Below are 18,024 nucleotides of genomic sequence, written 5' to 3' on the forward strand. Positions count from 1 at the left end.
AATCACATTTGTAAGAAAGATAACATATTTTTTGGTTTATTACAGTATTTATATCATATCACCTTCTTATCTATCTTCTGGCATTTCCGTCTCTTTCTAGAATGTTTGCCTCCTAGGCCAAAAACACGAGTGCCATGTGTGCAAACGCAAACACACAGGCTTTTTTGCTTAACTGATGCTTTGGTTATGATGTCATTATCATGACATCACTGTGTGTTTGATGTCATTATCATGTTATGATGTCACTGTTATGATGTCATTATCATGACCAGGTTGACCAAAGCGATTAGAGAGGTCAAGGTAAGCTTCTTAATGAGGTCAGGAGAGAAGGAGCCAAGTGAAGAGCCCAGCCCTTCCCTGCAGCCAGCCTGGCTCCTGAGCGAGAGAGAGAGAGAGAGAGAGAGAGAGAGAGAGAGAGAGAGAGAGAGAGAGAGAGAGGGAGAGAGAGAGAGAGAGAGAGAGACGGAGAACAGAAGTCTCCAGGATTGCTGTTCACCTGGGGAGGAGTCTGCAGGGCTTCCCAAGGCCCAAAAGAGGGTGTGATTTCTCAGCCCGACACAAACACAGCTCTCCGTGATCCACCCCGTCTGTCTGCCCAAGTGACATCCACGCAAAGACTTATTTTCGCAAATGTGCAGATGCACAGGTGGGTCACCTCCGGGCCTCTGCTCCTGCCATGCTCTCTGCCTACCTGCAGCGGGCCCTTCAGGCTCCTCCTTTGTCACAAGTCACCTGCCTGCAGAGCCTCTCCGCCTCTCCAGCTGTGCTGAGGACTGACCACACTTGCTGCCTTTTCCTCTTGGCGGACAGGGGCCCAGGAGTTGGGCCCCAATGCCCAGCCAGACCAGTCTTATGGAGCGACCATGTGAAGCAGCTGTGTCGAGAGAGAGGCCTAGAGCCGTCCCAACAGGTCTCCACCCCATCCAGGGCCCTTCCAGCCCCCCAGCCCAGGGCACTTGCTGCTGCTGCCCAGGCTGGCTGGCCCGGAAGCATAGAGCAGGTTTTGTCGCCACCTATTGCCCGGTTTGCTCAGCAAAAGTCAGCCAGGGCCTCAGGCCTTGTCTCGAGGGAAAAGAGCCCAAACCCTCTTTAGAAGACAGCAACCAGCCTGGGGGGCGAGTGGGGAGAGGTCCCTGAGCACCTCACAGAAAGGCCCCCCCTCCACACTAGAAGCGCTCCAGCTCAGCCCTAACTGGGTGACCCGGGCCAAGACCTTCCACCCTAGGCCACAGCCACGGCTCTTAAGTGAGGTGGGAAGTTGTCGGTGAGGGTCCAGGAGGGGACAGCAAGGCTCGCAGAGGAGGGTTGAGCACTGTGGCTGGGTGGGGATGACCAAGCCCTCTGGGAGCCGAAGGCCTTTCCAAGCCAAGCCCGCTGACTGTGAGGCAGGAGAGGCAGCGATTTACATCCCGGCTCTAATGGGGAGAGCCCGGAGGCCCTGGGGCAGTGTCTTACTCTCTCTAGGCCAGCTTGTTCCTTCCCTGGTAAGTGCAGGGCCACTGCTCACCTCCCAGGATTGTGGCAAGAACGAGCTGCAGCGATGCTGTGAGGGCCCCGGGCTGCCCCTCAGGTGGCAGCTGTCATCACCCAGCACCACACTGTCCAAGACACCACGGGGAGGCTGGCTTTATAACACCTCAAACACACACGTTTTGCAAGACCCGAGGTGCACAAAAGTGCAGGAGGACTGGCTGGCTCCCAGGTTTCCAATTAACTGTCTTGAAACAGCTTCCCAGAGAAGGGAGCAGATTTCAAGGGAACCCCAACCCAAATGCACAAGCGTTTCATCCTTAGGTCAATCAAAAAGAACTGCTCTGGCTCCAGCAAACAAACCCAACTCCACTCACTGATCCAACTGGTCTCAACAAATGGCTGTCCCTCTACCCTACCTACTGACTTTATAAGTTTAATTGAATTCACACAATTTACACTGGATCTTGCAAGGACAAGGAAGTCTTTTATTTGCTTACAACAAAAACATCTGTAACATAATTCTCTCTCCTCAAAACTGAGAGCCCTACAAAAATACACAAAGCCATCTCTATTTGTATTTACCCAGAGACATGAGCAGCGGGAAGGGGGTTGCGACTGGAGAAAAACCAAGGACTTATTCTATTTGAAAAAACAAGAAACTGCCTTTAAAAAATAGCATTTTTCTACTTGTCAGTAGCTACCCTTTCCCTTCCTCTGTATGAAAATGTGAAACAGAAAACAGCACCTGTAAAAACACCTCGGCAGCAGTGTCAGAGACGAGGCAGTGGCCTCGGGCCGCAGAATCCCAGCCCCTCTTCCAAGCAGGTCACTGCCACACAGTCTGCTCTGAGGAGTCCCTTCCAGAAAGCTCCCTCCCCACCCCCCATAACGATGGAGAACTGGGCAGCCTCTCTTCTCTTGCTTGTAGTTAGCTGAGGAATCTAGAAATCAAACACAGCAGTTAGAAACACAACGGGACTCGGACGTCCCAGAGGGGCGCCAAAGCCAGTCCCGGGTCTGCGGTCAGGGACAGACACCATCGCTGCAAGGCCCCTAGTGGGTGGGTCGGGGGAAATGGTGACCAATTAATACGGTGGCTTTGAAACTTCAAATCAAGAACACAGTCTCAGAAAACCAGACTAGAAGGGACCCTGAGACCATCCAGTTCAACCTCATTGTTCAGATGAGGCCCCAGAATAGATGACTAATTCCTGAATGCAGGCAGAGCTTTTTTATTCATCAGACTTTCTCAACTGTTCCACAGGACTAACACTTCCTCCACCATTCAAAGAAACGAAAAGCACCCCCGAAGAGCCAAACGTACAGCAGCTGCTTTCAATGGGACACACAAAACCCATGACACACACCAGACAGCACGAAGCACTCGGGATGTGACCAGACAAGAAGGCTGGACAGGCCTCGCCAGGCAGTTCCACAGGACGACTAGCTTCACCACACAGACAGGTAACGTGGGTGCCAACGGAAGAGACACAGTATGGTACTTTTTCCAGAGCCAAGAGACCCAAACGGACTCTTTCCGGCTCTGTGATCCTGGACAAGTCATACCTCCTGTTCCTTACCTATAAAATATGCCTGATAGTGTGTAGTTCACCGGGCTGCCACAAGACCAGTGTGACACTGTCTGAGGGCAGGAACACAGTGAAAGCTAGTATGACAGCCCATCGATGGCTCTGTGGTGCTGGCTCTGCAGGCGCTGCCCGCCCCCCACCTCCCCAGAGCCCAACGCCAACCCCAGAGCCACGAAAAACGCTGGTTGGTACACAGGGGTGGGTGCTGGCTGATGCGCCATCCCAGCCTGGTGCCCTGGTGTGAGCAGCTGTCTGGGCCACGTTGTGTGTGTCCAGGAGGTGGGGGTCAGAGTAAGAACACATCCTTCACTCCCATCTTGCCGAACAGCAGTTTCTGAGTCGGGGGAGAGACCTGCCCTGAGACATTCCTCCCAACCCAACCCCTGGGCAGAAGCGGGCGGGCTCAGTGCAGGCAGGAGGGAGGGTCAGTGCTGCCTCAAGATGGCCATCTTGCTTCTCATTTAAATCTACCATGAAGGGTGCTTTTCTGTGCCCCTAAGCCTTCTTGGCTGGCCTTTATAACAAATTACAGAAAACCATGGCACCAGTGAAATGCAACGGACAAACCTCAAAGTCACCACCTCCTGGGACTCTCTTTAGTGGGATAAAGAGATGAATAAACCAAAACACACAACTGCTGTGAAGAAAAATCGGCAGGCTATTGGGATGCAGAATGATGCAGGTTGTTGTTTAACATAAAGTAACCGGAAAGATCTCTGAGCAGGGGTCATTTAAGTAGACAGAGCTCTGAATAGTCAGAAGGGCTTTCCAGGTTGGAGGAACGTCGATGCAAAGGCCCAGAGTCAAGAACACGATTGGAGTGTGTGAGAGGCACCAGGAAGCCAGTGTGGCCAGGGTGGAGTGAACACAGGGAAGAAAGATGGGAAGGGGCCCCGTCACACGGGCCACAGAGGCATTAAAAGGTAAGTCACTGGAGCTTCTGAACAGAGAAATGACTTTGAAAAAAGATGATTCTGGCTGCTCTGTGGAAGACATTGCGGGGCTTAAGAACCATGGCAGGAAGAGCAGCCCCTTGGCCTGCGCCAGTGCTCACACTGCCCTGCCCGACAAGCCAAGGTGAGGTCTGACGTGGTGCCCGTTTCCTAGTCCAGGCACTCGAAAGCTGGCAGCTTTACTCTTCATTTTACAGCACCTCACTTCCCACTCATTTCCCATTTATTCCTCTGCAAACCCACACTGCCAATAAGTCCAACTACTGTAAGACCAGCACACTGGAGAGGGCCACTGTGGGCTCCAGCCGACAGTCCACTCACATGCTCGCCTAGAAGGAGGGCCACCCCAGCCACTGAGGTGGAGGCATCTGCTGTGCTGTCAGCATCCAGGAGAGGAGGGGATAGGACAGAGCCAGAGCAGCTAGATGGGGCCCCGGCCACACCAGATGCAGGAGGGCAGACACATCAGACGCACTTTCCTGTCCAACCCCACGCAAAGTCGTGGAGAAACAATGGGGTCTTGTGATGATCTGTGATGCAATCACACTGAGAAATGTCCAGCCCTGGGGCCAAAACCAACCTGACACGCCCTCTGATCACCTGGAACTGCTGTCCAGCTTGAGTTCCAACAGCAGTTGTAATGCTCAGGCCCAGAACCTACTGATGAACCAAGACAGAGCTCCAGCCACAGAGTCAGTAAGGAGAGAGGGAGGCCCATGGGACCACTGACTAATTCCACTACTATATGCCAACTTCATTATATAAACATACAGACTCATTCTAGCATTAATGTGAAGAATGAATTTACCCTATATAGGTTTAAACTCTTTGATCAGGGTATTACAAATGGTATTTTAAGTCAATAAGCAGAAGGTTTGGGTACAACTGTTTAGACATTTGATTAAAAATAAAGTTAGAGGGACTTCCCTAGCAGTCCAGTGGTTAAGACTTCGCCTTCCAATGCAGGGGGTGCGGGTTCGATCCCTGGTTGGGGAGCTAAGATCCCACATGCCTCGGGGCCAAAAAGCCAAAACATAAAACAGAAGCAATATTGTAACAAATTCAATAAAGGCTTTAAAAATGGAAAAACAAATAAATAAAGTTAGATCCCTACTTCAAATTAAGGATGTAAATAAACTGCTGATATCATAAAGATTTAAACATAATAAGTAAAACTATAAAAGTATTGGACGGAAACAAGACATTACTTCTAAGTTAAGTAGTGGAAATGCAAATAAATGAGATGCTGAACTTTACTAGTGATCAACGAAACACATTAAAACATCAAAAAGGTAAAATGAGGCCCTTCCCACAGGTATCCTCACTTCCTGAAATCCTTTCAACAGTAACAGAAGTACCAATATCCTAAGCACTTGAATCTGGGAAGAGCTTATTGCCTCTGCCTGCCCAGCTGGGAGCCCCAGGCTATCAACATGGTCTCACTCAGGTTCCCTCTGCCCCTCCTCCTGGAGCTCTTGGGCTCTCCTTTTGCTTTTTTCTCCAAGTCCTCGGTCCCCCCAGACTCCTCCCTCTTGAGCATCAAGCAGCCTGAGGAAAACAGAGAACTCCTGTTAACCTATGAAGAACAAATTTAGTTTCCTTTTGCCTCAAATTCTCCTACTGAGTTTAAAAGTCTTTCATTACAGAATGTCCTATGAATGCATTTGCTTAGGGAAGGAACATGCTCTTTTGTGTTAGAGGAACTCTGCTGCTCTCCCAAAGCAACCAATTAAAATTGCACAATATTTCTGGACTTCCCTGGTGGCGCAGTGGTTAAGAATCTGCCTGCCAATGCAGGGAACATGGGTTCGATCCCTGGTCCTGGAAGATCCCACATGCTGCGGAGCAACTAAGCCCGTGCACCACAACTACTGAAGCCCACTCACTCTAGGGCCTGCGTGCCGCAACTACTGAGCCTGCGTGCTGCAACAACTGAAGTCCACATGCCAAGAGCCTGTGCTTCACAATAAGAGAAGCCGCTGCAATGAGAAGCCCGCTCACCACAATGAAGAGTAGCCCCCGCTCGCCGCAACTAGAGAAAGCCCGTGCACAGTAACGAAGACCTGATGCAGCCAAAAAAAAAAAAAAAAAAGCACAGTTATTTCTATCCCTGCCGCGAAGATTCAATATTATAAACCATAATAAGAAGTCAAAGGGTAAAAAAAGCGTATCTTTGTGACAGGAAGGCATTTGATAACAATCTTTCCTGAGAGAAGCCTTTAGTATAAAAACATTTCCTTAACATGGTACAAAGAAGAATATATCTCAACTGAAAGTCCGCATCATGCTGAGCAGTGTAGCAGCAACAGGTCACCCACTATGGTCACGAAAGATGCGGTGCTGAGCCGTCACCACCATCTAACACTGTTCTGGAAGCACTCAGCCCACATGGTGAGATGGGCTCTGAATAAAATAAGAGAAGGTGAGAAGGAGAAAACAAAGTTACCATTACTTGTATATGATGATCATATGCCTAGAGTATCCAGGGAAGCAACTGACATTTTAATAACTATCAAAAAACTGAAAAATTCAGAAAGGTGTTTGGTTACAGAGAAACAGGCAATTTATAGAAAGGACATGTGAAAAGATGCCTGATCAGGGACATGCCAATTCTGATAACAAGATCCCATTTTGGATGCACCAAACTGGCAAAGATTAAGACATCTAACAATATAAATGATGGCAAAGCTATGGAATGGAATCTCAGACACTACCAAAGGGCATGTAAAGTGGTACAAACACTTGAGAGGTCAATTTAGTGATTCCTAGTTCAGCTGAAGATATACATGCTACCACACAGCGACACGACATTTAAATAAATACCAAAGAAAACTCAGGTGTGGGGATAACTGTGTCATCTCCTGTCTATCTACCTATCCATCCATCTATCTGTCAATCACTGTTAAGAATATGATGATTCCTTCCTAGGATGGAATGCTACTGGGTCTTTTTTTTTTTTTAATGAGGTAGGTTCTTTGTGCGCCAACCTAGAAAACATCCAAATTGCATTATGGCACAAGATGTATAATTCTATTTGTGGGGAAGATTACATTGACACCCACGACATTTTTTTTTTTTTTTCCGGTACGCAGGCCTCTCACTGTTGTGGCCTCTCCCGTTGCGGAGCACAGGCTCCGGACGCGCAGGCTCAGCAGCCATGGCTCACGGGCCCAGCCGCTCCGCGGCATGTGGGATTCCCCCCGAACCAGGGCATGAACCCGTGTCCTCTGCATCGGCAGGCGGACTCTCAACCACTGCGCCACCAGGGAAGCCCGACACCCACAATCTTGAATATTCATAAAAACCTTTAGGGAGGGACACATATGAAACATCAGTGGTTACCTCTAGGGAGTAGGTTTGGGGACTGGGAGGTTTTATTCTCCGCTTTTTGGGTTAAAACTATATGCAGGTAGCATTTTTATAATTTAAATTAAAATATGACAAAAAGTTATGGGGTGGGGGGTGGTAGAGGAAACAGAACAGCAGAAAGCTGATAACTCAGACTGTCATGCTATTCTTTCTAAACCTGCATAGGTTTGAAAATGTCCATAATAAAAAGTTTAATAATCATCAATGAAAAAGAAAACTCAATCTAGTCTGTGCCCCATGAAATGACTGTAGACATAAACCCTGTATTCAATATTCACTCAGCACAAACATGTGCCCGGGAATGCAGATGGGTAGGGAGAGCCTCCAAGATCAGACACTGGGATTTTATGAGGTTCAGTCAGCTGAATTTTCAAATTGAAACCGATAAAAAGAAACACTTCAGCATAAATGAAAATGCATCAAAACAGAAAAGTTCAAATTTCATTTTGAAAATCCAATACTCATTGCACACTGAGGTGCAGAAGGCAGAGAGAAAAGCCATCATGTGCCCAGGGCTCAAGGAGAGCTCAGCCAGGAGACCCTCGAAACAAAAGACGCCAGACTCAGGCAGAGAGCACAGACAAAGGCCCAGCAGGGCGGACTCCAGCTGAATACATTAATACTACACAAGCTGCTTCTGAAGAGAGTGAAGCCCAGGCCTGGGGAAAAGGCACAGTCACTGTGAAACAGAAACTCAAGCAATGATATGATAGGTGTCCACAACAGTTGCACAAAATAATGGGTAGTAATCAAAGAAGAGTGTGAAAATGTAACAGAGAAGATGGAGAAGTGATGTAATCCTGGAACCAGGAGCCGGAGGCTGCAGAGCCTGGGATGTTTATGTTTGAAACCCGAGGACAAAAAGCCAAGGATCGGGGCAGGGTAAGCGGAGTTCCCACGGTGTAACGCACCAGCCCTGCCCATCCGCAGCCCTGGCCTAAAGCCCTTCCCTCCAGGCCTGCAACAGTGAACCAGAGTGAGCAAGCAGACATGAACAGCATCTGTGAGAAACCTCTAGAATAGTCGGTCTTCACCTTTTATGGGTCATATAGCCCTTTGAAAAAACTGGTGAGAGGATTTCCCTGGTGGCGCAGTGGTTAGGAATCCGCCTGCCAACGCAAGGGACACGGGTTCAATCCCTGGTCCGGGAAGATGCCACATGCCGCGGAGCAACTAAGCCCGTGCGCTGCAACTACTGAGCCCACGTGCCACAACTACTGAAGCCCGTGCGCTCTAGAGCCCGTGCTCCGCAACAAGAGAAGCCACCACAGTGAGAAGCCCGTGCAACACAACGAAGAGTAGCCCCCACCCGCCGCAACTAGAGAAAGCCCACACGCAGCAAGGAAGACCCAACGCAGCCAAAAAAAAACAAAAAAAAACAAACAAGAAAACTGGTGAGAGCTATGGATCCCACTTCAAATCCCAGAAAATGCACAAATGCTGCACATAAAGGTGAAGATTCCTAGACCCTCCCTGAAGCCATTTAACTAGTTCTCTTTCTCAAAACGCGTTACTTAATCGGAATAACCTAGTCTGGGTACCTCAAACATCCAACTGGGGGAAAAGAATTTTACAAGGAGCCCGAGCCCATTCACACACGCTGTGATGTGATGTGCTGGCCACCTCACCAGCTGGCTGTGTCCCCTGGCTTGTCTGGTTCTCCATTCTGCCCTTCCTCCTCCCGCCACCGTGCCCGGCAACCGTTCAAGGCCAGCCCTCGCTGCTGCGCCCACCTTCTTCTGCCTGTCCCCACCTTGGCCCTGGCCTCCGGAGGCCCGCTCCACACCGACTCTCCCTGCTGCAGTCCCCTCAGCCTCCCTGGTGCGCTCCCCACCCCCAGCCGGCGATGCCTCTCTACTTCTCACCACTGGCGTGAGGCTGGCGTCACTGTGTGTCCCCTCCCTGCTGGCAACACACATCAGGCTCTCTGAGTGGTCCCATGAAGCCCACACTTTTTAGCTTTAAACCGAACCAGAGAGCACCCCCAGGCCTCTGCCCTGACTTGTGGGTGGCCTAGGACTCACAGCACACTTCCTCTGATGACAACTGTCAGAGTTCACAGCCATCAGGTGCCACAGTGCCATGGTGAAGACAACAGAAGACAAGATCAAAGAAGGGTCAGAAGTGCCACCCAACTGCCACCCTTGTTCCAAAACAAGGTTTACATTATTCAACATGTTTCTAATTCCCATCCACCTGCTTTCTTCTCTGGTTCAGACTCCCAGCTAAACCTCCCACTCGTCCTCCTGGCTCCCAGCCTCTCTTCTCAGTTCCATGCTGGTGCTCCCAGGGTCCATCCTTGGCCCGCGGCCTTCCCCTCTCTACACCTCCTCTTGGGTGATTTCGTCACATTCCTGGACTTTAGCGCCCTGCATATACTCGTGGCTGCCACGTGCTCTCCAGCCAGACCTCCTCTCTGACCCCCACACTCACAGCCAACTTCCTGCCGGCTACCTCCACCTGGACGTCCTACAGGAACCTTAAGTCCCTCAAGCCACAAAGAAAATACCTGCCCTAAGCCGCCTTCAGTTGCTAATGCCTCCAGGGACCCAGCTATCGAAGCTGGAAATCTGGAGATCATTCTTGATTCTTTCCCTCATCCCAACACCAAACCATGTGATTCTGCCACCTAAAAGAGTCTCTCCCTCTGCACCCTGCTCCCCATGTCCGCATTCAGGCCCTCATCTGCTGGCTGAGAGGTTGGCTGTGACTGTCTCCTGGTTCTGGTCCTTTCCCCTTATACCATTATTCCCCCAGCCACCAGTGGGATGACCACAAGAGAGGAAATGTTCCAAGGAAGGCTGTTATGATTATCTTATTTGGGACAGAAGGGACTAAGTGGAGAACATTTAGGATGTATGGTTCTGAGTTATCTTTAAAGAGATCTGTAGTTCCCAGTATGTGGTGATACATAAGAGGGTATGATAGAATAATGGCCACCCCCCAAAGGTGTCTACCTCTTAATTCACAGAATCTGTGACCATGTCACCATATGTGGCAAAATTAAAGATCTTTGTGATTAAATTAAAGATCTTGAGATGGGAGAGTATCCTGGATCATTTGGGTGGGCCTGACGCATTCAGGATTCTGAGGGAGATGGGAAGGTCAGAGTCAGACAAGAAAACATGACTACAGAAGCAGAGGGGAGGGAGGGACTGAGAGAGAGAGAGATGCTGACCAGGGCAGGAGAGTATGGTAGTTTGCAGATGCTATGCTACCGGCTTTGAAGATGGAGGAAGGGACCGCTAGCCAAGAGATACAAGCAGCCTCTCCAGGCCATTTGTTACAGCCGCGGTAGGAAACTAGCACAGAGGAATTTTCTTACATTCATGGCTATCACATGCAGCTCACCAAAAATCATCATCATCATCATCATCACCAAGCCCTGTGATGTGTCGGGATGCCAAAAAGAATTAGAGTCAAGGCCTGCATCTGTCTCTCACAGCCTTATCTGTTCAGACTGTGACAGTGACCATGGTGTGGATGATGCAGACCACATCCCTGTGGACACACCCTTGTCCTCTGTGCTACAGATGATCTGTGCTCATTCCCTTTGTCTAACAGATCTGAAAACCCTTCTCTGGGTTCTTGAGACTCTGAGGCGCATCCCCGTTCATCTCGGCTTCATCCTGGGTCTGGGATGCTCTGGCCGGGCCCTCAAAGGGCAGTCAGGATAACCAAACTAAGACTCCGCATCCTCTGCCTCAAGTGTCTCAAGGCACTAAGAGGCTTACTACATGTTAATTCCTCATTGCTCAGGCTCACTTCTTTCACTATTTGCCTGTATCCTTATTTACCTAAATCAGGGTCTGGCTTACATAGGCCTGGAGACAAGGCTTATTCTTAATTAGGTAATTATGAATCCAAGAAATTAAAAACAACTGAGCCAACATCTGACAGGAGAAAGAGGTACAGGGTGACCTTAAAGATCTAATCGCTTCATCCTACAGGTGACAAGACTGAAGCCCAGAGGGGTTAAATGACTTGGCTGATGTCACAGAAAGCAAGCTGAGACTGAGAATCCAAAGTTCCCATTTTCAGCCCCATAAGGAAAGGTAATGGCACATCAGTAGTCACCGATTTGAAGATTAGAGAAAGGAACCTAGTTATCGCCTGACATGTAATTAACTAGCCCTCATTGATACCTCACCTACTAAGAGCACAGAAGTAAATCTCAGTAGGCAGCAGGTTTGGGGCCTGTTAACGGCTGCCAAGAGAGGCTGCAGAGAGAGCTGAACGGGCCAAAGAAGCTCTACCAGCGGAAGCGTTTCCCAGGAAGGGGTAAAATGAAGAGGTGCCAACCTAAGTGGAGTTATTTATAGTCACACAACAAAGGGATGACTTCAGTGACACCCCTGAGCTGGGAGAAAAGGCATTTCACAGATTTCCTAAAGATCAAGAGACTGTGTCTAACAGTTTGCCTGGAAAACAGCACGGCCCTCATCTGAGAACAAGAGGATGCCTGCCTGGCCCTGTTACTCTTGAGAAAATACATCTCCATTTGGCGGAGAAAAAAAAGTGGAGATGCAGGGAAGTCAGTCAGAATTAATATATAAAATCATAAAAATACACTTAAGCAAGTTATTATTTGTTCAGGATTCAGATGAGTCTAACTGGAGGCATGGAATATCTTTATAGACTCAACAGCAGGTGTGAGAGTTTCTCCTTAATCCCTTTGGGAAGAATGGGATCAAACAGATTCTCCGTCTGGATCTGGTCACATACCATGAGGGATGATGCTCTGCTCCTAGGGTTTCCGGGCAACTGACCGGTACGGGCCGGACACAGGAAGGCTATTTTGGAACAAGGGAACCCCTGACCCCGGAGGACCCCTCGAGCCTCGGCACCGAGCTCTGTGGGGCTTGCTGCTCCAGGGCTCACTCCGGCCAACATTTTGAACCAGGACTAAAGGAATCCCAGAATCTCAACTACAGGAGTGGAGTCTGCACAGCTCGGCCTTTATTTCTACCTGAGCCTCCTGGGGGCTGCTTTGACTTCCCAGAAAACACTTTGTATGAAGTCCGTTAGGATACTCTTCCGGTACGGGCCGGACACAGGAAGGCTATTTTGGAACAAGGGAACCCCTGACCCCGGAGGACCCCTCGAGCCTCGGCACCGAGCTCTGTGGGGCTTGCTGCTCCAGGGCTCACTCCGGCCAACATTTTGAACCAGGACTAAAGGAATCCCAGAATCTCAACTACAGGAGTGGAGTCTGCACAGCTCGGCCTTTATTTCTACCTGAGCCTCCTGGGGGCTGCTTTGACTTCCCAGAAAACACTTTGTATGAAGTTCGTTAGGATACGCTTTCCCTGAGGCTGGCCAAGCAACACGGCTCAATCCTCTTAATTCTATAGCCCAAAGGCTTCAGCTTCTCTTAAGTATGGAAAAGCAGAGAAGAGGGAGGAAATTCCTAAACACCTAAGAAAGGAATAAAAAATCCCTGAGCAACCAGTGATAATGCTCCAGCTGAAGAAAGAAGCTGAATATATTCAAAGCCTCAGATATCACCTGGGGTTTACGTTTCAAATCAAATGAAAATGGTCAGTCGTTTACACACACGCAAACAGGGAAAGGGTCTAATTCTCTGAGCTTTATTCCTTCCCCAATCTGTAAAACGGAGATAATTTCTCCCTCAAAAAAATGTTGGGAATATTAAATGGGCTTATGGACGTTATGGAGCACTGTGGACATGGAATGATGCTCAGACTCCAGGAAGAACTGTTAGGAAACCCGTTACCCCTGGGCTCTCCTGCCCACTCATTACAGACCTCCGCTACTCCCACAGGTCAAGTGTAAGCATAATGTGAATTCCAGAGACCACACAGAAAACAGCGATACATGTAAATGTGTAAGTACTCAGAACAACTAGAAGAAAATATGTGACATTTAGTGAACATCCTTCGCATGAAAAAGGGTTCTTACACAACAATGAAGAAAAGACCTAAGAGTGATCAAAGGATATCAATAGGAAATTTGCATAAAGAATATACGGGGCCAATAAATATGCAAGAAGATGCTCAACTTCACTAGAAATTGAAAATATACAAATTAAAATAATACAGAACTTGTACCCCCTATTTTAGGAGGGGGAAATCCACCCAAGGAAAATCTGGGAAGCTAGTATAGGAGTTGGTGCCCAATGCAAAGCCCCTCCCTGTGGTATATAAGGATCTTAAAGCATTTCAGTCAGCTCCCATCTGTTCAGCCTTAAGAAGGATGAGTCGAAAAGCCCTGCCCAGGTGACAGAGCTCCTGGCCAACTTTCCTTACTGTTTCATTCTTATATGTGAAGAAGCAACCAAGAAACACCAACCATTTGTGAAAAAGTCTGTAACAGGGAAAAGAGAAAAGTCAAAGCAAATGAACAGAAAAATAAGCAGTTCAGAGAATAAAAGAAAATGTGCAAGAGTGGTCCTTATCTTTCAGAGATACACAGGGAAATCCTTTTGGATGAAATGATATGATAACTGGGACTCCACACCCTCCAAACCAGGCCAGAGCCCTGCTTCGAGATTTTTCAAACTGGAGTTACAGTTGGTTCAGGAAGAGGAGGGAGGTGTGGGTAAGGAATACCCCTCTCCAACAGAAAGGCTGTGTAAATGGATGCCTGGGCATTCCTTAGGGCAGGAGAGAATGAAGCAAAGATGAGACTGATTCCCTGGGGCCCACAGTCTCTACCTGCCCGACTACTGACTGTTCACCATCTCCTTGGATTCTGCGAGCTACCCCAGGATCCCCTCAGTAAACCTCTTTTTTAGTGAGCACTAGTTAAAAATGGGTTTCTGTTACTGGCAATAACATGAGTCCTGACAGCCAATACAAGAGTCAGCCTGGAAGGTATGGTTTCAAAGAGGCTGGGCTAGCATTTCAGCTATTTCATATTTGATCCAACTAACATTTACTGAGCGTCAACCACATGCTAGGCATGGTTTCAGATGCTGCAAAATACAAAGGTGAAAAGGACATAGAGGTCTATTGATCTCAAAAAACTGTGTCTATCACCAGAGGCTTAGAGAATATAATTGAGGGAACTCTTGTTCTACCAGAAGTATCTAACGTCTTTGAAGACAAGATGGAGATGAGTCAGTAGCATCTAACATCTTGGAAGACAAGTACACATTTTAAATGATCCTAGTTAGTTAAAACTAGTTGGCAACATAATCTAAAAACCTAGACATTTTAAGTGACTAACTAGGCACAAGTACAACAGAAAAAAAGGGGAGCAGCAAGACCAACGACGCAAAAGCCAAAACGTGTTACAACCTCAATGGCAGTGGGAGTCTGATGATCGTGGCCATTGCTGGTGATAAGACAAACTCGAGACTTAGGGATACCGCCGAAACCATCTAAGAATCAGCGGCTCCAAAACGTCTGCCAGATGCAGAAAGCTGGGAAGTGAGGACAACAGAAAGGACACTTGTTTCCCTGCTGGGTTTTCCAAAGTCTGTTTCTAGGACAGACCTGGGAAGAATCAGATCTTCATTAAGTGGCAGAACATGCCAGCTCACAGCTCAAAATGTCTGGCAAAAAGCCACTGGGCGTCCATTCTGGCAGACACTGACAGTCGCCAAACGAGAAAAGTCCTCTGGCTCACGTCTCAACTCAGGAGACCTGCTAATATGCCAATGTCCCCGCAAGACCTGAAGGCCAAGGTCACAGGGTCATGGTCAGTGGTGACGGCGACATTACGTCTGATACCGACTGGCTGTTTCTGACGGGGCAGAGACAAGAGAGTACAGATCACTTGCAAAAGCCCTGAGATGAATAGGCCTTTTCACTGCCTTCTTCTCTCAAGCCTCCTTTGTAGGGAGATGGAGGAGGCAACAAAGGAGAGATTTATCATCACGAGCCCGTCCAGCAGCTGTTTTCTTGTTGTCCCTTGTTTAACTTCTCTCAAGAGAGCAGAGCTATCTACCCAGCTAAGCAGGTGTTTAAGGCAGGTGATTTTGTTTCCATTAGTTTTCTGAAGTAACAGTAAACCAGACAAGAGGGTTATGTCATGTAGTCCTGGGGAAACCGCAACCCCGAGCAGCTAAACCCTGGGTGCAGCAGGACAGGGCGTGCCCACCCCTTGCTGCTCTGAAAACCTTCCGTCTCTAGTTCTCGGAATACTTGGAACTTAGCAGTCACCAACCATTCCCACCCTCGACATGTGGATCGTCTTTAACAATGTGTTAGAAGGAAGGTGAGGTTGGAGGCTTTCAGGTTTTGGGGAGAAACCAGATTAAGAAAAGCAGTATCTTCAACACCCAGATAAACCGTCGCGTTAATAACTATACTCACAGCTTCACGTTCCACACTACTGTGAGAGAGGTGAACACATACCATGAAACATTTCCGTTTTCAATTTTAGGCTTAAGGCTTCCCAAACCTATGAATCTAACCTCCAGCCCTGGATGGACCTCCCTCACTTCTGTGATCTTTGAGAAGGCCCACAGCACGTGCCTTCCCCCTGCACCACAGCGGCCCATCAGCTCCAGGAAGGAGGGTTTCTCTCCTCACTGCAGGCAGCATGAGTCACTGGGGGCCGAGGAGAAGAGCCCACCTCCTCACACAGACGGCCCCCGGCTTACGATGATCTGACTCACGACTTCTCCACCTTATGATGGTGAAAAGCGATACACGTTCAGCAGAAATGGTAACTTGAAATTCTGGATTTTGATCTTTCCCCGGCCCAGCAGCATGCTGTCCCAGTGGCTCTCATGATGCCGGGCAGCAAGCCAGAGCTCCTGATCGGCCCCGCAATCACGAGGGTAAACAACCGACACGCTGACAGCCGTTCTGAACCCAGACAACCATTCTGGTTCAACTTTCAGTACAGTGTTCAATAACTGCACGAGACAGTCGACACTCTATTATATAATAAAACCAGGCTTTCTTTGGGCTGATTTGGCCCAACTGTAGGCTAACATCAGTGTTCCAAGCATGGTTAAGACCAGTGAGGCTAAGTTAGGGTGTTCCGGGAGGTTAGATGTACTAAATGCATTTTTGACTTATGATATTTTCACCTTATGATGGGTTTATTGGGACATAACCCCACCATTACAGGGAAGATCTGTACTAGACAAAATCCTGAAGCTTTTCATGCATCGGCCCTTTCCTTACCGTTAGTTTTCTCCTACTGTAGAGCCGTGTTCACCAGGAGCAAACATTCGGTGACACATTTCTTTCTCTTTACCCAGGTAATCCCTGTAATAGCTGTTGGGAGAAATACACAGTAGTTACAGAAGGGCTGTCTCTGTGGGAGGTGACACCTGGTGGCTGGAATTCTCCACTCAGGTCCAGAAACACCGAAATTTGAGCAGGCCTTAAATCGAATCAGGAGTGGGTGGAAGCAATGCTGGGTGGTGGGGGGTGGGGGGGTGGGGGAGGCTCCCGAGGGCTGTTCAGGAAGCCCTTGGACAAAAAGCGTACCATCTGCAAAGATGGCAGCCTCGAAGGCCAGGAGCTGCTGTCAGTGAGGCTGCCCAGCAGAGTTCTGCCGAGCAACACCTCACACTCAGAGACCTCAAACTTACCTTGAGATTTTCCTGCTAAAGAATGGTCAGACTCCAAAATTTCTACACCTAACTTGACAGGATATTTACAAATACCAGAAGGGAAATTGCTAGAAAGTGTTAAAGGCCTGAAATGCAAACAATCGGGCCCAAATAAGAGGTACATACACCTCAGACCTTTTTTAATGGCAAGAAAGCTTTAACTAGCAATCTGGATTAAACATTTAAAAATGTTAACAGGAGTAGAAAAATCTCACCAATACAGAGGAACAAAAGAACACCAAACCAACCAACCAACCAACCAACCCAGTGGTTATAATATGAAGTGATGGAATTATCGGTGATTATGTTGAAATTTTCAAAGTTTTCTACGATGAACATGTAGCTTCTACAATCAGAAAAAGTTAGATTACTTCAAGGTTGGCATCCATGTCACCTGAGTAACAAGAGCGTCACCCTAGGGTACAACTAGACTTGAAAGAGCCATCTCACAGCAAACCAGGATCTGCAGTCAGTTGAGAACAGCAGTCCTCAGTTGGTGGCGAGTAGGGAAGAATATCCGAAGAACACTGCCCTTTCTGAAAGTCACACTGGCCACCTCTTTAAGGTGCTTACTTCTGGGGCAGGACAGGGAGGCAGGCGATGGTCCAGGCATGTGTGGTTTGGAGGTCTGTCCTACAGCCGCCCTCCCACCCCCCCCACCCCCGCCCCCGCACGGCCTGGGAGCTGTGGGTCAGTGCCGAGCACTTCACAAAGCCAGCTCTAGGGGGCGCTGCCTCCCAGCACAAGCCTGGCAACTTCAAACAGGCCTACACCCGAGCGGGCAGGCCAGAGTGGCAGCCACACCACACGTTCCTTCCTCTGTTTGCGCTCCTGCAAACACAGGTCTCACCTGGCCAGTTTCTTCAGCTCGTTATTGATGTCATGATTGAAGGGCTGTTCCTTCTGGGCTCGGACTAGAAATTCCCGGGCCTTCTGATATTCAGTCATGAGGAGACAGGCCTGTCAAAAGGACAAAACTTTAAAAGCACACTTTAGGAAAGACAGCCCTTCTGCAGTGCCCAAGCTGAACACCACTGCTGCCTTTCTTCGGGCATTCATTCCCAAGTCCCTGCCCTCCAACTCACCTGTCCACATCGGAAGA

General features: G+C 48.7%; 1 protein-coding gene across 3 annotated transcripts in view; it reads right to left on the minus strand.

The window, feature by feature from the left end:
- Positions 1–1,937: 1,937 nt before the first annotated feature.
- Positions 1,938–18,024, minus strand: part of FKBP6 (FKBP prolyl isomerase family member 6 (inactive)) — a 22,537-nt gene continuing 6,450 nt past the window's right edge. For 2 of the 3 annotated variants that reach the window (XM_007468788.1, XM_007468789.1), the window contains 3 exons: positions 18,008–18,024; positions 17,773–17,882; positions 16,491–16,581 (listed from right to left, as the gene is read on the minus strand). The exon at positions 18,008–18,024 is cut by the window's right edge and continues 172 nt beyond it. In XM_007468788.1, coding sequence (XP_007468850.1) covers positions 16,491–16,581; positions 17,773–17,882; positions 18,008–18,024 — 218 coding nt within the window. Of the gene's footprint in view, positions 2,415–16,488; positions 16,582–17,772; positions 17,883–18,007 lie in introns of those variants that run through there. The other variant, XM_007468787.1, reaches the window with a different exon arrangement.

The sequence above is a fragment of the Lipotes vexillifer genome, unplaced genomic scaffold, assembly GCF_000442215.2.
Source record: "Lipotes vexillifer unplaced genomic scaffold, Lipotes_vexillifer_v1.1 scaffold12, whole genome shotgun sequence".
In the NCBI taxonomy this organism is placed as follows: domain Eukaryota; kingdom Metazoa; phylum Chordata; class Mammalia; order Artiodactyla; family Lipotidae; genus Lipotes; species Lipotes vexillifer.